The sequence below is a fragment of the Haemaphysalis longicornis genome, unplaced genomic scaffold (assembly GCF_048455015.1).
Source record: "Haemaphysalis longicornis isolate Haplotype H1 unplaced genomic scaffold, Haemaphysalis longicornis Haplotype H1 scaffold_4, whole genome shotgun sequence".
Classification (NCBI taxonomy): domain Eukaryota; kingdom Metazoa; phylum Arthropoda; class Arachnida; order Ixodida; family Ixodidae; genus Haemaphysalis; species Haemaphysalis longicornis.
In genome coordinates this window covers 86,070,676-86,094,192 of record NW_027526361.1, presented here as the reverse complement: position 1 = coordinate 86,094,192, position 23,517 = coordinate 86,070,676, and the positions used below count along the sequence as shown (strand labels likewise).

At 49.5% G+C, this 23,517-nt stretch overlaps 1 protein-coding gene across 1 annotated transcript in view; it reads left to right on the top strand.

Moving 5' to 3' along the window:
• Positions 1 to 22,919, top strand: part of LOC144179812 (neprilysin-1-like) — a 40,944-nt gene extending 18,025 nt beyond the window's left edge. The window contains exons 4-9 of the mRNA XM_077708246.1: positions 2,952 to 3,168; positions 5,646 to 6,035; positions 7,049 to 7,138; positions 10,356 to 10,773; positions 17,926 to 18,083; positions 22,661 to 22,919. Coding sequence (XP_077564372.1) covers positions 2,952 to 3,168; positions 5,646 to 6,035; positions 7,049 to 7,138; positions 10,356 to 10,773; positions 17,926 to 18,083; positions 22,661 to 22,919 — 1,532 coding nt within the window. The remainder of the gene's footprint in view (positions 1 to 2,951; positions 3,169 to 5,645; positions 6,036 to 7,048; positions 7,139 to 10,355; positions 10,774 to 17,925; positions 18,084 to 22,660) is intronic.
• Positions 22,920 to 23,517: the final 598 nt, after the last annotated feature.

Below are 23,517 nucleotides of genomic sequence, written 5' to 3'. Positions count from 1 at the left end.
TCCACTCTGTGAAGGTGGCTGGCAAGCAAAGCTGTAAACGACACCCGCACCAATTGCGCATGCGGCGTCAGTTGAATTCACACACGTGGCTCTACCAAGAGTGAAACGAGAAATTCTGCCAGCCGTTACCTGGAATTCGTGGGGGCGGCGTCCCGAACGCGGCAGCGTCGGCCACGGACGAGCTAGAGCGGCGGACATTGCTGCTGTAGCCCGGCCGTGCGTCGGCGAAAGAGAACGGAAAAGAGCGTCTTTCGAAGGGGAAGACAGCGGAACCTAGCCATCCTGATGTGCTAGCTCGGTGCTACACCACCGCGCGACACAAGCGCACACATCGAAACAATTCGGCATGTGAGCTTAGTGATTCCCATTTATGCCGATTTAAACTAGTTAGTTTAGTAAGTTTGAGGATTGCGGGAATGCTGAGGAAACTTTTATAATCGTTATTTATCAGAATCAGTTACTCCTTTCGCCTTTTGTAATATCTGTTAAAACACAACCGAATCGGTATTTACGAATTTGGAAAACGGAGTCCCATTCGTGGCAAGCAGCGCGCAAAAGGTAGCGTTTCTCCAGCGGCCATATGTCTGTATGGGGTCTCTACATTTTGTTTTCCCGCCCTGCAAATCAATACTTAACGTATCTGCGCTTTACGACTCCTTAATTTCGTCGGGTATGGGTTACCCAGGAGGTGCTGTCGAACAAATTAATCAAGCCGTGCGAAGGAAGCGCGCAATGGACGCGAGGCGGCGCCAGAACAGGCCCAAAACAACCGTAGCTAAAGCAGACGACAAAGCCGGATCGCGCTGATTCGCCCGCCGGTGTGAGCGCGTGGGGAACGCTGGGTTAATTCGCCGCGCCATCTACACTGTGCTCCGTGAGTGAAAACCACCTTTCCCTCCTCAGCTGCGTTGGGGGTTTCTTGGTCCCGCACGCCACGAAAGAACCGTTGGCTGGTATAGGTAGAAAGCTTTGTTTTAAAACAGAAGTTTTAAGCTTGCAAAAGAGTGGCCTTTAGAAGCTTTCGACGGGCTAAGGAAGCTAGAGCTGATGGAGGCTATATGCTACCGAGGCTGATGGAGCCTATGCCGTGCGAAAGAGGCCCAAGAACAACCGTCGCTATAGCAGGCGTCGAAGCCGACGGAATGGGTCCCGCCGCGCGCACCCGCCGGGGTGAGCAGGCTCCTGCGCGGGGGGAACGCTAGGTAATAGTGGCCTTTTTCGGCGCCATCTACACTGTGCTCAGTGAGTGAGGGACATTAAAGGGACACTGAAGTGAATGTGTGAAGCTCCTGTTTTTGTGTGCACTGGGTAGAGGGGCTCAAATAAACACACTATTTATCGTTTATGCGAACTAAAAGCACAATTTTCCAGACGAAAATCGTGTTGTGGCTTAGTTTCAACTGATCGAACGAATTGCGACAGACAGACAGACAAATGTTTATTTGGATGGCTCGAGGCCGCAGGCTTAAGGGAGGGGGTTAATAATGTCCGGCCATGGCTGCCTCGCAAACGAAGTGCCACAACGCAACCAACGTAGCTTGGTGTCGATCACGTGGCCTGATCCAGTCCTCATAGGCGAGGACCCAGGCGGGACGATATTTGGCGCGAAGCCGATCGAATGCCCCACACTCCCAGACGAGATGGCGGATTGTGGGGGTCACTTCTGTGTTGCAGGCAAAGCAACGTACTGGTCTAGGAAACGTTGCAGCGGAACCACTGTTAGAGAGGTTTCCATCGTGGGATGCAGGTTGGGGAGCGTAATTCCGCCATCGAGAAACCACGTCATCTGCATATGCGTACCCCGACCGCGCCCGGTTGAGGAACACCTGAGCACCTCGGGGTAGACCAGGGGGTGTCTATTGCGACGACCCGCTTGCGGCCGGCCCACTAAATGCTGGGCCGACTGACTCTGTCGGGGGGTCTCCGAGCGGTGCAGCCGCGCAGTCAAGCCAAGCTACTTTTATCAGCGGAGCTGTTGTTACTGGCCCTAAGTTCGGTGTTTGTGCGCGCCGAAAACTCCCCACGAGGAACGCTATCGCGCAGGCGTCGTGCAGATGTCGCAGTACCCACTCGACAACAGAAAGACACGCGGTACCGGCCGCTGCAACACTCCAGAGGAGCGTGCTCATGCGCTCAGTATCGTGCAAGATACCTCGCGAACCGCGTCTTCGCGTTCTCGGCATGGCCCGGCCGCAGATAGTTGGCATGGCCGTGGAAGAGGCCGCGATCCGAAAGGCAGGGTGTGGTACTAAAACTATGTGTCCGTCAGTGCTCACCTATAACAGCTTCGCTATTCAAGTCTTGCGCGTGAGCGCAAGCTTCCCTGGATCATTTTTTGTGACGGCATACGAAACGCCACACAATATGGGCGAGGATGCAGAGAGGGAGACATGATTTATTAATTGATTTTTCTTCATGTCCAGGTTCGATCCCTGGCGGGGCCAATTCAGCCTGGTTGGGAGTTTATTGTGGCGCACACCACGACGAAACCGTTGGCAGGTCGAGGCAGAAAGCTTTGCTCTAAAATGTCTCCGTTCATGTTGTCGCAAGAGGAACAAAAAACGATAGATAAAGAAACGGCTGCGCCCTGTCAGAACAGATGGCGCATGAGCAGCGTGAACTCGAGAATATTTAACTGAACAATTTTTTATTGCACTCGTCAAAGGTGGAGTTAGGGATAAGACGAGAGCGTGACGCGCGGGAGGGGCAGGGAGAAAAGGCAGAAAGGTGGCAGGAGTGGCCTAAGACTATCGTCCTTCAGATACACTTGCAGCGAAGCAAGTAGAGGCGCGGCCAATGTTTTGGATGAACTTTTGTCGGCCTAGGTATGCCTGCTATGCGCACGATTATGCTTAGTGTCCGTTTTGCTTTGAGCAGTCTTCTGTCTGAAGCAACCTAAATACAATTTCAAAGTCTTTGCACCAAACAGAAATTTGCATCCTTGTCTGCAGGTGCGCTGGCAATTTACAATGCCTGCCTCGCTCAGTGGAGTCGCGACGTCGGTGACTTGGCCCGAGTAATCCAGTTCCTCCGAGAACGAGGCATGCCATGGCCTGCGCCAACAGGGGGCAGATACCACGCTCTCGATGTAATTCTCGACATGGTCATCAACTGGGCCTTCCATTTTTTCTTCGAGCTCACACTCAGCCGACGACCCGGAAACAAGCGGCAAGTTTAGCTCGCTAAAATAAGCCGTAGCGTGGTAACAGTCCTGGACCAGCTTAGACCCGAAGATAAATAAGCTTATCTTACACTGCTGTGTTTTTATAAATAAGCTTATCTTACACTGCTGTGTTTTGATACTTGCGAACGTCGGTGGTAGATAACTGTTTCCGCGAGAGCTCATGATCACTAGTGAAATTATCGTCCAGATAATAAGACAGTTATATGGTTGTTTAGAACATAAGAAGTGCTTATTAGTCTACTAGATTAGGAATATTGTCAGGTAGCCAAAGACGACGCAGTTGTCTTGAAGGAAAACAAGTTTATTGGAGCGAACTTGTGCTTCCCTAACAACTCAAAGGATGCAGAGTTGGCGAAGCAGCAGTCAACAAAGTGACGTGCGCAGGCGAGTGTCGGCGAATCGAATACAGCGGGGTCTGCTCTGCAGGCTTTTATCTTTCGGTGCTCTCGAACCGTCGATTTACATCCAGGACCTTGTAGATCAAAGAAGATTATTCTAGGTTGGTGACATTAGCGCGAAACGCTCTTCGTATCGGAATGAGATAACCCGTGCGGCATGAAAATAAAAAATGGAACACGCGCTTCGCTTGGGACACAGATAACACAGCCGGGCGCGGCCGGGCAGTAAAAACAAAACATAAACAAACAAACCTAATGCATGGTTCGGGGGAATATTTTCTCCTGCAAAATGAATTAGTTTCAAGTTTTTTGGGCACTAAGGTTTAGACGTGTTTTCCCCATTGCGCTTATAGCAAACAGGGAAAAAAGGTAGAGGGCCATCACACCCCACACGGCCTCGCTCACCCTACGCACAGAAGCTCGTTTTTTCCTGACCTAAACGTTTTAATCGTTATTTAATCATGGTCTCCACTGCGTGCATTGAACACAGTAACTCCTTGTATTCATTGAAATATTGTATAGAATTAGTAAAGCGTGAAGACGCCGTTTACCACGCACAGCGGTGTCAAAGGTGCACATGACTATGTGCTACCTGGGCACTACCTGTAATACTCGCCGAAGTGCGCATACAAACGCTACAGGAAATAGTGCGTGAAGGAGATGGCAAACCTCACTGATACAGAAGTTTTTTTTCGTGACCATACTCTACCGCCATCGGCTTGGCCGCAGACATAGCGAAAACTCATGCCGCCACGACAGGCCGAGGCTTCCTTCCGATAATCACAGATTTCCATGCAGCGTGCCGAAGCTACCTCAAAGCCCGCATCTCCAAAGTAGCATCTATAGTCCTCAGGCATTTTAAAAACGTTGGGTTGCTTGAATTACTTTATCTGGCTTCCCGATAATCCCAACACTGGAACAAGAAGGGACACGCCACCGTCCGCGACAAGTCACGCTGAGCACTGTTTCAAGCGTGAAACGACCACGCACCTCAAGTGATCTTTAAGTCCACTACCATACGGACGTACACTGAAATAATAACTTATTAAAGATACCAACGCGTCGGCAACTCCATCCTCGAGAAGCCACCATGTGTACAAACTAACTCCAACCCCCCACAGCACTCCTTTGCCCACCATGTAACTGTACCCCCGCGTGTAGAAGTGCCAGCAAAGCCCAACCGTAACCCCAATCCTAGATACGATCAATGCGTGGACCGGCGGACCAGATCCGACCTCGAGAACCAGCATCGAACGGGTTCACAGGAGAAAAGCCGGTAGCATCGTCCAACGGATCCCGGACTACAGACGGCTCACATGCTCCCCTTCCTGGAAAGCAATAAACTTTTTGCCTATTAATGTACCTATTATCACAATATCTTGATACAAAGAAATAGCTTGAGTCATTGCACTAGCAACGTGCCATAAACAACTGCACGTCTAGTTCGGGCTATGGTAGATGGTGCACATGAGCAGGAGTGCTATATTCCTAACCCCGGATCTGGGCCGCAGCTTAGCGGTCCGCCAGCTTTTAGGGATTGCGTCGTGCATAAAGGCGAAGATGTTATGTTACAACTCTCTGTCATGGCAAACTCTAGAAGTTACTGGAAGTTTTACTACAAGTTCTGCAGGCTCCAGAGGCATATTCTTAGGAGATGAGTATGCAGAAGGGTTTTGTTTGGCTAGGCTTGTCGACCGGTCTTCTGTCAATGTCCACTACAGCCTACAATCTTAAGATCAGACAGAGTCTCTGTCCACGCTGCTGCGATACTACGTACACCGAACCTTAACGTCAACCGACACAGCGAGTGAAATTTGAGGACGAACTTTTCTTCATGTTTTTTCTTGGATTCATGCCCTGGTGAACGCATCGCAGCCATCAGGATTCGAGCGGGCGCTGAGGGTTAGCCGCCTGTGGACGCTTCTTGCGGAATCCAGCCGGGTGAACACTATCGCAAATTACTCAACTAAACCTTTGGTTGGAAGTTGCTGCATTATGGTGAAACTATCTGATGCTGGGACCTGTTGCTTCATCTAACATGGCGGCGATATTTCGCCAACCAGGTACAGCCTGCTCGTGAACTACGTCGACACAGTTCGGGCGTGGGAGCTGTGGGTCAACGTTACGCGGAAGCCCTGCGCCCACGTGGGCTACGCCGGGGATCTTTACCGAATATACGGGGCCTGGACTAGGACGACGTCTCAGCTGGAGCAGGTACTACGAAACGAGCGCTCCATTATGCAGATCATCTCGCACAGCGCCCGCCAGTCATCGAACAGGGGCCCACTCACTCTGCGCATGGCCGACATTGGGAACATGACGCCAAGCCTGAGTGCCTCTTTGTGGCTGACATCTCTCAACAAGCACCTGCGACCGTACGTGCTGCACCCCGACGATGAGCTTCTTGTGGTGGGAGACGCTGTCGGCACTGCACTCGACCGTATATTTAGCCGGTGAGCTTTGATCTCCTGTCCAGTGCAGGCGCTTCGTTTAATGCATAAAAAAAATTGGGCCCATCTCCCCGCGAGGGGGACTCGAGTAAATGCGTCGCATAGGGGGTGGGTGTATTGCGTTAACGTTTGGTGTTTGGGGAGTTGGTGGTAGTGAATGCGTTGTATCAGCAGCTTCTTGGCGTAGTTTGAATGAGTCAAGGATATAAGGCGCGTTCGTAGCCTGCCATTCTGTGTCGGCTTTGTGGCGCAGTGGGTAGAGCACCATGTACATTGCGTTCCCCCCGCAGGGTCGAGGGATCGAAACCAGGCGCCGGATAGTATTTTTTTATATAGTGTAAGGGGAGGGGTGCGGACTACGACTACGGACGTCAACGCGGGTGACATAGTGAGTTACTGAAATGCTCTGCATTTAATAAACATGGTGGCATATTAGGATTTTAACGCCTTCGCAGTTGCAGGCCTAATCTGGAGGCTTACGAGGGGCGTATAAGGTAAGATATTATGACTAGAAAAATTCAAAGCTCCACTGCCCTGTGAATTTTGAGGACTAGCGGGGCTCCATAACATGTGCGGAATAGACGTGTCTGTTGGTGGTATACAAAGCCGCGGCGCAGCACCACGCAGTAAGGAATTCTTATACGTAACACACACTTAAAACCTTGCAGAAGAATATGTTGTGTGGAAAATTGGTACCTAGCTGTGAAACACTTGTACCGCGAGGGTTGAAGTCACTCGGGGCAAGAGATAACTGTTTTTGTGACAGATAGCACACGTACGTATATATCCTGCAAATAACTCGAGCCGCATTAGGGTTTAACGTGCGCCGAAATCTCGTACACACGGGTGTTTTTGCTTGGCAGCGGAAAAGAAAGCGAGGGTTAGCACCGTGACTGCTTTCCGAACGAGCCGCTAGAGGGATTTCTGTGGCTCCTTTCCAGGCAGTACTCAAAGGCCAGTAGCTCTTTGCTCAAAGGGGACAGGGTGCTGATACCGAAATCGCTTGGAATTCGCAGGTACACCAACGACCAGATCCTGGAATTTGTGGCCTGGTGGTTCGTGCAGATGTATTCCAGCTCGCTGTCGCACTCAGCGGCCGTGGCCACGTTTGGGAACGAACAGAGGGCGTTTGATCGCCGACGTATAACGTGCTACGCTTTCGTTGAAACCCATCTCGAGAGTGCACTGCTTCTCGAGAGGGCGAAGCGTATCTCCTTGCAAGGCCGAACTTTGTCTGCCGTCATGCAACCGATCTTCAGACAGCTGCAAGACGCGGCAATCCGCCTCACCAGGTGCGCCTGTTTTATTCAGTGTTGTCATCGCTTTTCGCTGTGGTAGGTACAAGCCTTACGAACAGCGGGGGCAGCCTTCGGTCTCAAGCTTCATTTTGCGGTATTAAAGTTAGCAAAGCCAACAGCCTTGTTAGGAAGCTGCGTAATTGCGTTTTTGGTCGGCGCACTTTAAAAATCCCCGGGTGGTCTTAATTAATCCGGAGCCCTCCACTACGGCGCGCCTCATCGCCTGCGTTGGGTCGGCGCGTTAAACCCCACAATTAATCAAGATGAATTGCGTTTTCAGCGGATGGGATGATAGCAAGAGAATAAGGATGATGCCATGCCCACCAGGTAGTGGCTGGGACTCATTAAAAAGAAAGGCGCCACGCGTTTCGGGCTTCCGATCTTCGTCACCATGCTCTTCGTCGACGTGCGTCTGATCGCTTCGTCACCATGCTCTTTATCCTGTGGTTCCGAACAAGCAACCGGCTCTGATCCTGCAACACATAACGTATGAAGTGGTTTCTGGGTGACAGAGGTTGATATAAGGCCTCAGATATATCAATTTATTTTTAGGGGCAGACCACCTTAAGGGTTCGGGCTGTCGGCGTCTCCTATCGCCGTCGTCTCCTGTCGTCATGGTAAATCAAGTTATCAAACGATGGTCAAGAAACAATGGCGTAATGGATAAAACCGTTGAAAATAAACCAAGCTGATTTAAACCAATTTAAAACACAGAGTTAAGCAGGATTTATATTGCATAATAGAAATTTGTTAAACTCCGTCTCGATATTGGTTTCAAACGCCTGGTTTTCTCCTGTAAAGGATACTTCTTAGCATGTTGCGGCGTGTGAAACGAAGACAGCTTACGGCCAGTCTGTCTCTCATTTAATTGCTTAAATCCGGTTCAATGCAAGAGAGTGAGCAAGCGCGCGATTGCTCCTCCCACCGGCGCTTCTCCGCGTCCAATCAGGAGCGTCGTCTGGCAAGAGAGAGCCAACGGCGCGCGTTGGCTCCAGAAACGCTCTTTTCTACGATGGACGATTGCCCACTAGCGGCGATTTGGCTGTGGGAAACACCCGCGCCCACTGCATTTCTTCTAGCTTGTCTGACCTCGTGCTCCGCGTTGTAGAATCTGTGGAGCAAAGTTTTTGGAATTACTCGGGGTATCGCCGTGTAAATATTTTCGCAATTCGCCAATACGTCACTACCTCCAGAATGTCCGAACATTTAGGTCCTATTTTGTGCTTATTTCATCACGGGGTGCACGTTACTGTTTCGGGGACACAAGACAAAGCTTTCTTATCGTAGCCAGCTTGTCAGGAGCTCGCTGTATATATCAAGCGTCTTATTTACCGGCTGCACGTGCATCACGATGGCTGAGTAACATCCGCCTGTTCAATGCAGTGCATGAAACTTGATGATATACTACTGGTGCGGCGGTGATCTCAGCGAAGTTATTCACTGTTCAGTTCCGAATTCGAAGCATCCGAACATTAATGACTTCGGAGCTTGTCGGCGCCCGATATCTACTACACTAAATAACCGGATAAATCCCCCAAAAAATGGGCAGATTTTTGTCATTGAAAGCTCTACAGAGCATTCAGTCTTCAATAGGCTGATGTTGATATAAAAGATTGCTTGTGGAAATAATTCAAACAACAATGTAAATTGTTACTACGACATTATGCGTCAGAGACTCCCAAGTCGCAGTGACGGTATCGGTAACGACCATGAGGTTCAAGCTAATCGACCTGTCCACGACGCCGGGCACCCACTTGCATCCCCGTGTCGACCATTAATCCTGCGAGATCTTTGTACAGAATTGCGCGTAATACTTAGGAGGTTGAACTGCCCACCCCGGAATTTTCCGAGTCTAGCTTAATTTACTCGATTCTGAACTGCACCTCCAACTTTCTGCTGTGCTCCCTTGCTCTGAAGCAATTCTATTCGATCACCAGTCGTTAGGTGCAGTCTCTTCCTCGCGCAAATGGCGGACAGTGCCGTTGGTGGTATATACATTTTCACTGAGAATCTCTTGTCTGTGCGCCTGGTTTACAAGTGAGAGGTGCACACTGTGTGCCACATTTTGATGACTGGTTGACCATCCGTTCACTGAGCGCGCTGGGTTGTGTCCGTTAACATCACCCATCAGTTTTCATTATAGAAGGAAACCAAAGCGCTCTTTCCATTCCTGAACATGACTGGCGTGTTCGAATGGTTCTAGAGACATCTTTCTCCGAACAGTTACATTTTTCCTTGCGTTGTTTCTCTGGAGTAATATTGCCATGCACGTCAATGGAAACGCAAAACGTTACCCCACGTTTCAATTTAGGGCTGAATAAACCGTGCCCTGTCGCTATTATTCGGGTATCATGTTTAATGTAACCCATGAGTGAATAAAACTACATTTAATACACTACCAGCTGGGTTTGGTATCGACTTTCAGAATTCTCTTGGCGAAATCTGCTAGCTGCGTTGGTTATTAGGGCTGGGGATGTGAATGTTCTCTCACTTCAAGAAATGAGTTGTAGCCATTGAAGAGGCGGTCCGGGTTAAGGGCATTAGAGCGCATTACGTGGGGGGTGGTGTAGATTTCCGTTTTAAAGGGCCACTCTGTGTGGGATTAAGAGGGTATCCATTTGTGCTTCCTTAAAGTGTACTTCCTTGTGTTTTTATACGTATGAACGGGGGCCGTACGTAAGGATTAAAGTGATCGCGGAGGTCTTGGAGATGAATGCTTTGTAAGTGTTAAGGTGATCGCGGAGGTCTTGGAGATGAATGCTTGTAAGGGGGGGGTTTAGCTGTTAAAGGGTGATTTTATAATAAGCGCACCTCGGCCCGCTTCCCCGGCACGTCCGGTTAACAAAATGTCACCGGCATGTACTCCATGTTCTTCGCCATAGCAAGAGCATTCCGCGTCTCTATCCTGCCCGAGCAGGGTTTCCTCGTTACCACCATGGCACCAGCTGTAAATAGTTATGAACCTCGCAGCTGCTGCGAAAAATCCACTGAGTGAGACAATCAACTACTGCTGCTTTTTCAGCAGGTCTGCGTCGTGGCTGGACGAAAACGCGCGGCTACAGGCGGCGGCCATCTTGAACCGCACACAACTGGAACCCGAGATATGGCGCCAGTGCGGCAACGAGACGTGGTCCATCAGTCCGCCGCTTCGTGCGTATATCGGTGCCATCCCGCGTACATTTGGCACAGCCTTCGAGGGTTGGATCGAGGCAGCGAAAATCCACAGAGACCACTTCCCGGGCTGGCCGATAAACGGCTCGATCCTGCATCATAACAACAACTTCTACCAACTCGTGAACTACGACTACTGGAGGAATTCCATATACGCCCACCCAGCCGTCTTGTCGCAACCCGTGTACTACGCTGACGGTCCGGACGCCATCATGTATGGTGGCCTGGGTGTCATGCTTGCCCGAAAACTGGTCAAGGCCATCGACGTGAAGGTGAGAAAACCGCACTGCAGCAGCTTTCCTTCTCTGCGGTTGGAGTAAACTACAGCAGGTTCTGCTTGAGTTTCGGTTCGCTTAAAAAGGTTGTTTAATACCGTTACCATGAACGGAGCCAATTCCTCGAAGCGAATGCTTTATTTTACCTACACAATCCCAGGATGTTGTACTTTTACCAATTTGTTAGCTACTTCACACGCACAGATTTTAGCTGCAAAAGCTTAGTTAAAAGTCAAGACAAACACAGAATTTACCGAACAATCAACCGATGAGCAGCGTTGAAAATATTTGACTACGCCTTAATTGTTGGTCACAACAAGGTTCTAGGTATTACGACAGCGGCTGCGTTGAATTTTTTCTTACCTGCTCGCTGGCTGCTGAGCCCATGTTCCGGATCCCCGCTTCTCGGCCACTACAACTCCTGCACATCATCGCCCGAGCACGCAAGCAGAAAGTTAACAACACGAACGCGTGTCCACAAGCGCGAAAGACACAAAACCAGCACACAAAAACACAATAAAATAGGAAGAAATTACCAGTAGGGAAATCTAGAGGGCGAGTGAAAAAATATGAATGCGAGAGCATTACTTAAAGGGATACTGAAGTGAATTTGTCAAGCTCCCGTTTTTTGCTTGCGCTGCGTAGACTGGCTCAAATTCCACACAATATGGGCCTGTGATCGACATCCAAAGTTGACCCCCATCCCGAATCCAACTCTAGCATCCTGGGAGGCAAGTCTGGCTTACCCCAGCGCTGCGACACAGCTCCTGCTGACGTCCAGAGCGGAGGAAGCCATGGCCACGGCTTCCCAAGACGGCGCCCTGGACTAAGGGTGCTCAGAAAAATAAAGTTTACTTCCTTCCTTCCTTCAAATTAACACACTTGTCATCGTTTATCCGGTTGATAAGTCGGTAATTATTTTATAAAGCCCGAAAGAAGAAAAACTACCATGCGCGGTCTGCGGCGGCCGCGCCAAATAGAGGCTGTGACGTCGGGAGGAGGTGCAACGTGATTGGACGATGTCCAAGATTAGCATTCAAACAAGTTTCGGTTTTGGTTCTGTAAAACAACATGCTTGACATCCGACGTTACCGTTGGGTGGGCATTCTCGATATCTCAATAATCGCCATACAGCTCCTCTGCCATGTTGTCTGCTGTAAAATGCCTAAGATAAGCCTCCCGGGACGGCGTGGAATCGTAGCAATAACTATCCGAGGCCTACGCAGTGAATGAACGCCCTCCGCGTCATCGCCGACGCTAAAATTCCATGCGCTTTTCCCCCATATTTGGAGCTTGCCACACTCCTGCCTGTATCGTAAAAAGCGTGTTCGCACTAGGGAAAGGGTCTGCTGATTCTGCACTGTGCCCTGTGCCCACTGCACCGAAGCAGTCGGTGCTTATGGCAACCAACAGCGCGGCAACGAAAACTCGCTAGAACGTCAGTGTCAGTCTGTGCGCGTTCTGCGAACTCACTTGTGGAGCAGTGAACGTTACGGCCCAAAAATGGTGAGCTCGGTATAAAACACATCGGCCTGAAACGAAAAAAATCAACTTACTAAAAAAAAAAAAGAATGTACCATAGGGGATTCGAAGTTGCGAATTGCAAGACAACATTCCTAGCGCTCCAAACCACTCGGCCACGAGCTTTTTTTAATTTTTTTTCTTTTTGTTTTTTTTTACATTTTTACAATTCAACGATGTAATAAAAGGCGCCTACCATGTTTTGGTTGGCGTAAACTACTATAAACATCAAATGATGTCAATTTTTGAAGTACTAGCAAGATTTCAGCGTCAGGATTTTACACTTTGTACAACTGACACAGATAGTTCACTTTTTCCCTGAAATATGTGCTCACGGTTTCCGCATTCACATCCGCATGGCGCACCGCCATTCAAGAACGCCAGATACTATACAATCCTAAAAGCATAATCATATCATGCAGTACATCGTCTTCATTATTTCCACGGAGGAACATGATCCCATAGGGTGTCACCGAATACTCCTTTAGGGTTCTCATTATACGTCCAAGAAAAAAATGGCATCCCAACGCTCTCATAAACACATGTTCTGTAGTTTCAGGTTTTTGACAGAGGACGCACACGTTCCAAGCAACAAAAAGACCTAGCTCTTCCATTTATGTTTTCACGGGTAGTGTGTTGGTGTGCAATTTAAAAAAGAAGGTTTTCACGGAGGCTGTGAGTAAAGATCGTTTCCCCGAAGTCCGGTGTCGATCAGGAACCCAATCACCCGGGCTCCGGTTGATTTGGCAGAAGGCTGGCTGCGCGATGGTGTTGAAGTTCTTGGAGACTGCGTCGAATTGACGAACTCGAGGCGTTGGGGTTGATTAAATGAACGAGGAGTTTATATACAGCTATTTACAGTACGAAAACTGGGTACATGAGAAATAAAAAGAAAAAACTTCAAACTTCGGCTAGACGCTATAGCTCCGAGTGCGCACAAATCACTCGAGCTCCTCAACTTCGTCTAACTCTCCTATTCTCGGAGCGTACACAAACCGCTCGAGAAACGACGGCCGAGACTCTGCCTCGCCGCAAGATCCGTCTAGTCGCCCGGTACGGCGCTGCACCCTAAACCCCCGACGCGATCTTAACCTCGACTAGGGGGCTCACAAATCCCAACCTAGTTTTAACAGCCGAGACTCCTTGTCCCGCCGGGAACTGCCAGCTCAGCGCTCAGACAAGAACCATTTCCAACGGCCAAGTTCGGTCTTATAAAACCTCGAGATCACCCTCTCTCGGGAACGCCCCTGTAGCGTTCGTACACGCGTATGGGAGTGCCCGAATTCACGTAGACAGGTGTCACTCAGCACGCCACGGAATATTCATTGAGGCGCCGCCACCTTCGGGTCAACGGCACGCCCGCAGACGAGCAGGTTCGCGCGACCCCGCGGGTTGAAAGCGAAAGACGGCGACATTGCGGCATGCTGACCAGGGCGCGACAACAATGGAGAGACTCGTGCGGCACTCGTCCTGACGCCGGTAATCCCACCACCTCCGCGCGTCAGGCATACGTTCCCGGAATCCGGCGGCGCCGTCTGCTTTCTCAATGGGGGATTATCCTTGAGGTATGCGGTGGGCCAGACGATCCGTCTCCCGTGCGCGCCGTGACGAATCCAAAGAAAATCCAGAGAAAACCGCACAGAAAAGAATCTAACTGCGTCAACTACTTCTTTCAGATATCCTCTAATTGTAGGCCATTCCTCGTTGCACGAAGAAACGGTGAATTGCTGTAAGACATTGGCAAGTGCAACTTGGAAAAAACTCCGCAAATAAGGGTCGTTTGAAACCCTGAAGAACATAAAAGGATTAACAATTTGCCTTACGTACCGTATTTACTCGCATAATTATCGCACTCGCGTAATGATCGCACCCCTGAAGTTCGTCGTCAAAATATGACATTTTTTTTATTTCCCGCGCAATGATCGCACCTTCAGCTTGCCGCAGCCATATGTCGTTGTGTGCCAACTGTAGACGACGATGGTGCTGCTTACGTTAGTTTCCTCCTCTTTCAATGCGGGCATGGCTACGTTATTGCCGCGGACTTGATATTAGCGATATCCGCAAGCGTGCACGAGTTCATTATTGGTGCGGAAGAAACTATCATTAAATGCACTTAATGTACTCACAAAACACAAAAACGCACACGGCTTGCTGCGTCGGCAGCCGTGTCTATATGTCCCACACTGTGACGGCAAGCCTCTTATTGGTCGACCTGTTCTCACCTCACAGGAAACTCGTACCGGCGCGTACCGTAATTTCGGCGCATTCTGTAATGAAAACACTGCATTTTGCATCACTGGGTGGTCATTCGGTGGTCAGTGGAGTTTTATTATGTTTTTATTTGTCATGTTTGTTATGTTTATTGTGTTCATGAGTCTTATCGTAAACATTCTGACCTGCAACTTGCATTATTCTGGGCTGAAACTTTTTCCCGAAAAATGTACCTCGCGTAATGATCGCCCCCTAACATTGCATCATATTTTTGAAAAAAAAAAAAAACGATCAGTACGCGAGTAAATACGGTATATATGCGAATGCCCGAGCCCTTCCAGCTTCACTCTTCGAAGAACAGAACTTCGGCTCGTGAGTTCCCATGTTGAATTCCAAATAAAACAGCAAAAATACGATGCAACTTATTCACATGAACACGGGAACATTGAACTCGGCCACTAGACAACGCTGCTTGAGATAGAAATATGAGGTATATAATGCATAACCAGTTTACTGTTATTTATATTTAGCATTTCAAGCAGCTCAGGTGACTATTTGTTGTATAGCGCTCGTGCAGTAAGCGTCCCCCAAATGTCCACACTACCTCACGTCTAGCAACTGCATTTCTTAGACGGAAAAGCGTTCCCATATGTGTGGTCGTGCTGCTGACCACTGTGCTTGTTCACCCAGCGCAAAAAAAGTGGTTCATGTTCCCTAGTTTTACGCTGTACGGTAAAAGTTTCAGTTGATTTTATTTCTTTAGTACTTATATTGACTTCGCCGACTCTTCTACCGCCTTCAAGTGGCCTTAGATTTTACTACTAGCGTACCAGTCAGCGAAGCGTCGCATGTGCGCTTGTGCAGCGCTTGTGTGGAGTCACTCGACTTGGATCTTGATGCAGTGTACAAACTAACAAGTAAGGACGTACTATCCGGAGTTCCATCATGTGGGCAAACACCTGGCGCGCCAGCCGTAGCTTCTCGGGTGACAGGCGCCGTGGTCGCGCATAGACCGGTGGGCCTGTGGTTTCAATGTGATGCTGGAAGCCGTGCTTTACTTCAGGAAATGCCTGTGGCTGTCGCGTTAGCTCTGGAAACTCTTAGTATGGCGGTGAAGTACGCTTCTCCAGACGGACTAAGCAAGTTTGGACTGATAGGGGGGTGCCAACACGGCGTGCCTTGTACCGCTACCCGAGAAACAGGACCTTGAAGCCGTTTGTTGCGGACGTCAACCAACAGGACGAAGTACTGGAGAAAGTCTGCGCCTAGTATGGCGAATTTGACATCGGCAGCTATGAACACCCAGCTAAACGTTCTGGCGAAACCGAAGTTCAGCTAGAGTAAACGATGACCATATGTTGTTATCACGGTGTTGTTGACAGCTTGCACGGGTGATGCATTAGGTTTCTTTCTTTCGGCTTGTGACGCCGGTATAACGCTCACCTCGGCGCCTGTGTCGACTAAGAAACGTACTCCGTCGTTGCGGTCGGTAACAAAGAATAACGAGGGACGACTTGGAGGCAACGTAGTAGCACTGGCCGCCCTCGGTGCTTGCCGCGGCTGTTTCCCGAGTACGCGCATGGTGGAGCACATTACGGGCACTATTTCCGAACCTCCGGTGATACCGCAGCATGTATGTTGGCACTGCATTTGATATAGCGGCGTGTTGGCTCGGTTATCGTTTGCGCCCTTCTGCTTGCGTGCAAAGCTGATACCGTTTCGGTGAGTTGAGAAATCGCCTCACGCATCTCTTGAAGTTCGTCTTGAGACTGCTGTGCTTGCACGGCAGCCACGGGTGTAGGCGGGGTTATCGCTACTAGTTGGTCAGCAAGCTCTGCGGCTGCGGTTAAATCTTCGTGCTCTGAGGCAGCGATGACCATGAGGACGCCTGAAGGCAACTTTTGCAAAAAAAGTTCTCGGAGCAATGCTCCGTCTAGCATGGTTGATGTCTCGCCGAGCAACTGTTGCATGCGCCGCGAAAGCTGGCTAGGAGTACGGTCGCCGAGTTCCGTGCCGCGAAGCAATTGCTGCAGTCGTGGTTCGGAGGGCGTGACTCGGCGAACAAGGGTTTGTTTTAGCGTTGAATATGCATTTTCGACAGGTGGTGCGAGCAAAAGATCTCATTTTTCAGTGGCTATGGCGGGCGGCAGACTGCTGGGCTATTTCGTAAGGTCTGCGGTGATGCGTCGTGCTGCGAACTGCAATTCCACTTGTACGAACCAAAGTGCGGGTCCGCAGTCCAAAAGGGGGGCAGCTTACCGTCGACTGAGGAGGCTGTCAGAGGGACGTCTGTCGTGGACGTTGAAGCCATATTGCGACTGGTCCGACACTCCGGTGGCTGCGTCTGAATTCCGGGTCACCAATGTTGGGACGCGCTGCTCGGCAGAGCCGCGCAAGTGATCAACGCGGGTCCCAAACAACAACTCAACTTTTATTATCAGCCTTTCTCCCGAAGATAACTTTCTCTTGCGTGCGCATGCGCTCTTTGCACCACACACGGAAGCGCCGCTTTGCGTCGCCACAGTACAAACTAACAAGTAAAGAAAGACACATTCTCCCATTCACAAACGTGTCGTGACTTAGTTTCAAATGAGCGAACGAATTGCGAAGCCGGCGGATTAAACGCTGGTCCGACTGACTCTGCCGGAAGGTCGGCGAGGCGTGCTGTAGCGCAGCCAATTGCCAGCTCATCTCCTCGTGACGTCACACGAAAACGCCAAAGAAAATGGGCGAGAGTGCAGAGAGGAGGACAGCATTTTGTAATTGATTTTTCTACTAAATAAATTCGCGTAAACGCTCTCAGAGTGGTCGAAACGTGGCCTATGGACTCCGGGCTACAATTTGCGCTATTAGCCCCGCAATGTTTCGAAATCACTTTAGTGTCCCTTTAACTATGTTGGCCGAATAAAATCACGTGTTATTCGCTTGCTCGATCACACTTATGTAGGAGGCCAAAGTGGTAACCTGCCAGACAGGCACCCGACACAAATGACAAAATACATTAATGAGAACCTACAGAGCCTTGTTTCTACACACATTTGGAAACACACTATCATAATCAACTTTAAAATAAAAAGATTGGAATTAGCAAGCATTTCACAATGTACATTCCAAGAAGGTGAAGTGACTGGGAAAGTTTTCACGGGGTTCTCCCACGCTTAAATAAACAACTTTGATTTCTTTTTGGCTTATTTTTGGACTGGTGGTGTGGGATGTGGTGTCACCAGACGAATTTTAATTGGAAAGTACCGTCATCCCTGGCTAAATTGGTCATTTTCCTGTATTGCGCCTACGCAACTTGAGGTATACCACACCACCAACGTGCGGCAACGCTTCATGTGATTTAAGTCTTTATGATGTGGATTTTCCATTTTGTTTCACAAGGAACTCAATTTTGGTGCCTTTCTCCTCCGCCAGGGCGTCTTCCTGGACGCTGACAGGCGGCCTCACAACTGGCTGTCCAAGAAGAGCTGGGAAGTCCTGATGAAAAAAGTTATATGTGCCGGTAACAGTGTCACCCTAAGCGAGATCGCGGCAATCGAGGTCGCCGTGGAAGCTTACGAAGCCACCGTAAGGCAAGTGAACCTATTCTGCGTTTTAGGCTAGAATTCTTTGTGGCGGATGACCATGAAAATAATCATGCAAAAAGCCCCATTGTCGCAGTTGCTCGACAGCTAGTGAAACAGCACCCTAACAGAACATGGCTAAAATCGCGCATAGCTTTACTGGAGACGTGGACGACGTGTTTACAGTCGTCAAGAACGGCTACCTGCCAGCGCCGCCCACAGGACCTCCACCGTCGTATGTAGAAGCACCGAAGACGGCGCTTGACGAAGACGTAAAACTCGAGAGTCACCGCTGCCATACAGGCTGTGAGAAGGCACACAGCCGTGGTAATGGACCACATATCGAACGAAATGCTGGCCAGGTTGTGCTACTCCAGCAAGGCTGAACTCAAAGCATATTCAACTGTACAGGGCGTGTTTCAACCTATCCACCGAGATAAAAAAATGTGAAAAACTAAGCACTCCTTATTATGTGACTGCGAAAGCACGAGCACCGAATTGCAGAACGCGCGCATGTCCTCTCCTTATCATCATCATCCTCTACCGCTTGTGTGTTTTTCTTCTTTTCGGTCACTATAGATGGTATTCGCATAAAAGTTTAGCGGGTGACTTGTTCGCTTGACAACGCTAAAAAATTCATGACAGTGCCCACCGTATCTGCGCATGCGTCTGCATCTCGCATAAAAAAAACAGGGCCCGCCGTCGGTCGTCTGCGCCGTTACCACCCGACTCTCGACAGTGGCGTCAACGCATGAATGATCGCAGTGAGATTGCGTGGGGATGCTCTAGTTGCGCGAGAGAACTCCACACCACCACTCGAGAATGGACCCGTGGCAGCAAAAGGAAGCGGAACGCGACGAGCGAAATTCCTACACTGCAGCGCAGTTGCCTGCGAACACGGATATCAACACGTGCGGCGCGCCTTGCCCACGGCAAAGTCGTTCAGCAGGAAGGCCAAATAATGCTTCAGAAAAAATTGAGAATTTTCACGCGCACGCGGACTGAGACCCGTGGCAGCGTAGCAGTGAAAATGTTAGCTAGGTGACTAGCGCCATCTATATGGAAGTGGCTGAAAGGGGAGGCGTTCTGTGGCAGATGAACAATCTGTGGCCGACATCGAAACGCGGCAGCTGGCAGCAATCAGCTGATCTGTGCCGACGACTTCGCTCGTGTATTGCGACGGGTAGGTTGCAGGACGCTGCGGTAAACAGCAGTTAACGTCGAGGTACAGCTTTTGAGCTCGGTGGGACGGACTTATGCGTGCGCCACCATGCCGTAGCCTGCGCGTCCCAGGTGCTAAGGTGACACACATGTTTGCCGGCATGCACGCCACGCTTTGAATACAACCGATACTCAGCACACACCCTTATTTGCATCGTCGAGAAAAGGACATTGAGAAGTACCTAACTTGCCTAACCATAATTGTGTAATTAGTATGGCCGTGTGATGTTTCACCACTTGGGAGGCCACATCCTGGGCGTTCATCCAGCAGCCGTGCACAGGCCCTTGAATGGCGTCGAGCCAGTGAAGCCTGATCGCACGTGGATCCCCCCACCCCACTCTGTGCATGAAAAAAGCAGTGAACGCAGCAGTGTTGTACGGAACGGCGTTCCAAGAAAAGGTGTTCCTGGAACTAGTTCCTTTTTGGAGGAACGGAGGACCGCAACCGTTCCATTAAGGGTCAGTGGAACTGTAACGGTGACTCGTTAGGTTTATGAAGGAACGGCAGGAACGGCGTTCCTTCTGCAAAACGTTACATCGCTAGGATATGGCTGTTTATGATGCCAAGGCTAGCATACAACAATCCACAAGTTGCTACTGCGTTTCTCATTCTATAAGCTGGCCACTTGGTTCGCCCTACAGCTGAACGTGCGGCCTCGAAGGTCAAGGGCAGAAGAATAACCATGCAGAGGGCCGCAGCTTGTGCTAGCTTTCATGCCGGAATAGCTTACGCGGCGGCGTTTCACGGGTGAATAGTGCAGCCACGAGAATCCTTTTCAACTTTCATAGTTTGTCTGGGGAGGCCAGGATGCGCGTCTGCACGATAGAATTGTTCCCTGCCGGGGAAGCGTTGTCTAGGCCCGAGTGGTGCCGCAGGTCCCTCGTGAAATTCGTATCTGTATTGTGCCAGTTGTAATTACCGCATTAGTGCGTGCAAGGCGCGGGTGCGTTGTTGTCGGGGGAGTTGCGCTGCCTGTGAGGTCATTCGAAGGATCACCGGCTATGGGCGCGCCGCAGTATTTCGGGATGTTGTACTGCTAGAAGGTACAGAGTACGCGCGCAGTTCGTCCCGGCGCCGATCTGGCGGGAATGGGTCGACGGGAGTGCCAGGTCATTTTGTATTGCACGCGCCATTTCGACGAAAATTTCGTCATTGTTGGGCCTAATTACCTCGCGCGCCGTATGGACAATAACTGATAGAGGCCGCCCGAAGGTCGACGGCCAGTGTTCAGAGTTACTTTAGTTGGTCGGTTTCAAGCTGCATTATACTTGTGCTTTGATGAATACCTGGGAGTGAGAGTAAGAGTGTGGATCACGTAATTGTTTGTGTACAAATCCTTGGGTTTTGTATACCTGGCCAATCAGCGACCCAGTGTGTGTTAGTTACTAGATCCTCGAGGCGTGGTTTTTCTGTAATAAAACCGACGTGTACGGTGTTCTTGGACAGTCAGAGCGAGAGTTAGAAAGTCGATATAGGGAAGCTTGAGTCCGTTGAGTGGACCGAATGAGAGTAAAGGACGAGCCCCTTGTGAGTTAGATATGTTTAGCTGAGGTCATTTAGGTATTAGCCTATTTTACTGTGAACTTTGTATATCAGGGGCTCGGTTAGACATCTCTGGAGTTTGCCCGATGTTCCTGAAAAAATTCGTGTAAGAGCGTTTCTTTGGATTATTTTCATCTCCAGATAAGCTGCTGCCGGCGGTGTTAATATTCGAGTAATATACGTAATTGAATGTGAGTTTTAATTTTCTCACTTTATTTCGCCTCAGGATTACCCAAAACCGTATTTTTTTTTAATGAAATGTAACGTTAATGTAACGACACGTTCCAATGTTCGAAGAGGAACTGGAACGCGTTCCTTTCGCAATAAAGGAACTTGTAACGGGAACTCGTTTCAAAATTAGGAAGGAACGAGGAACAAGCTTTTGTTCCTATTTTAGAGGAACGTGTACAACACTGGTACGCAGTTACGTGCGCATATATTGACGGGAAAGACCACGGAAAAAGTGTCGCCTCTTCAGGACCTCTTTAAGAGGAAGGAAAAACCGAGCCTTTGAACCGGTGGTCATGTTTGGTATGCCAAGCTTCGTCCACCTGTATGCCATTTTTTGTTTTGTGTGCAATGGACGCTGCATTTTGGACCAACATAGTTAACTGATGCTCTCGAATTAGAAGTTCCGAGGACTCCTAAGCACTTTTTAAAAGTACTCAATGCGAAAGCCCTTATGTCCACAGGAACGACTGAAACGTTACGCTTCTGCCCAGCGTTCTCGAAAAGCTTCGTCCTCTTTCCATTCGAGACAATTTCCTTCGCGATCCGCTTCCGCCTTACGCTTTATTGGCTTCAACTTATTACGCCTTTAGCGGCTGCTAGTTCCTGCTTGCATGCATTGCGGCAGTAAACGACGATTTTGGATCTCGCTGCCTGTCTGTTTGCCGGCTTGCTACATTCTCCCGCTCCCTTACTTCCCGCGCGGAGTTTAGGCGTGTACGGCCGCCATTCGTTACTGCCGACTTTACGGGAAGGGTATATAACGCCTCAGGCATTGAACGCTTGAAAGGCACGTGGTCGGGGAGCAGTATTGCTGTCAACGCCCGCTGCTTACCTCGACGGGCTATTTGATACTTTCGCATAAACAAGCATAGAGCTTTGAGTCTCCTTTGGTTAAGCGTGAAAGACTCTGCCAGGCGGTGTTAACCGGAACGGCGCGAGAAAGCGTTGGGTCGTTTAAACCACACGGATGCGGGCAAATCCTGAGGAGAGATGTTTAATTGAGCAAAGTAACATAATAGGGGCGCAGACTGCTCAACCAGAATGCTACCCATTGAGGAAGGACCAATGTTAGATGGTCCACCGCACTATGCTAGTGGCTGTGTCATACCGCTCGATGGTACGGTTAGTAACGGTCTTTCCCACGCTAGGTTGCACTCCACTGCCTATGCGCTCCTATTCTTTACGGCCAGAGGTAGCTCGGGGTAAAATGAACATCGTGGAAATAAATTCACTGTTGTCGCATGGCACATACTTCTTTTATCAAACTATGCCAAAGATAACTGGCGGCAATTATGTTTACGCCATTCATTATCTCCTTGGTATTCCCTTCGAACCATTGGAAGAGTATCCGCGTTCCCGTAGCGGCTTTCGCACGCCGAATTATTGGAGAACACAAAAAGAATGCGCTGAACAAGTAGATGGGAAGTTCTTTAGCAATAAGTGCTCTGACATACGTCACGTGTAAAGATCCCATCCTCCTCAAACCTTAGCTTTGCAATCTTAGAAAGGTTCCCTCATATCTATGGCAGAGAATTACTGGCGTATAAGTTGATAACGCAGAGGTCAACTATTGCTTGAACCTTTGATTCAGGTCATACGACTCCAACAAGGCTGAAATCGAAGAGCGGAGCCTCATCTACTGGGCGAATTCCAGCGAACGCCAGGGGGCTGGTCCAGGCAGCATCAACGAGAAAAGGCTATTCTTCATGGCAGCGGCGCGCTCGGTCTGCGGCCTTGAAGAGCCAAGCAGTTGGCCGGGGCGCCACGTGAGCGACTTTGGCCTCGCCTTCTCCTGTCCTACTGGAAAGCCCATGAACCCGGTGGCCAAGTGCTCGTTCTTCGGAGGCTGAAATCGGCACTGGTTTCCGTACGACCACCGTGTGCACTGTTCACCGCTAGGCCTAAAGACACTGCCACTTTTCTATATTATGGTTTGCTCCACTTATTGATTGATCCTTGGCGCTTTATTTAACGCTCCTAATAAAAAGACCAATTTTCGAACGTGATGATACGTTAGCGGAAATAATAGTTTCGTAATGCGTTGTTTCGAAAGAGGAAGAAGCGAAAACGGAGGAAGAGTCCCAAATACGGTGCAACAGTAATGGAGGTGCTAATGCCCTCTTTTGTTTATTTTGTTACACACGTAGAACAGTTCACCAAAAGGCCAACTTAGTTGTGTCCTGGGGACTTTTTGCCGTTTGCTTTATTCGGGAGCGTGGCATATGGGATGTTTACGAATTTTATAACCCGCACATTGGAGGCTTTCCCCTTTTTTTCTTTTTGTTGCACTTCCAGTATCTATGGCACCGGATCACATATGTATCCGTTTTGTTATTTTTTTTTTGCAGTGTTGCGATTTTCTTTTATAAAAATAACAGTAACGAGTTTTCGGAAAATGAAGCACTTGAGGCCCTCGCCTTGAAACTTACGCATTTGCACTCCGATGGG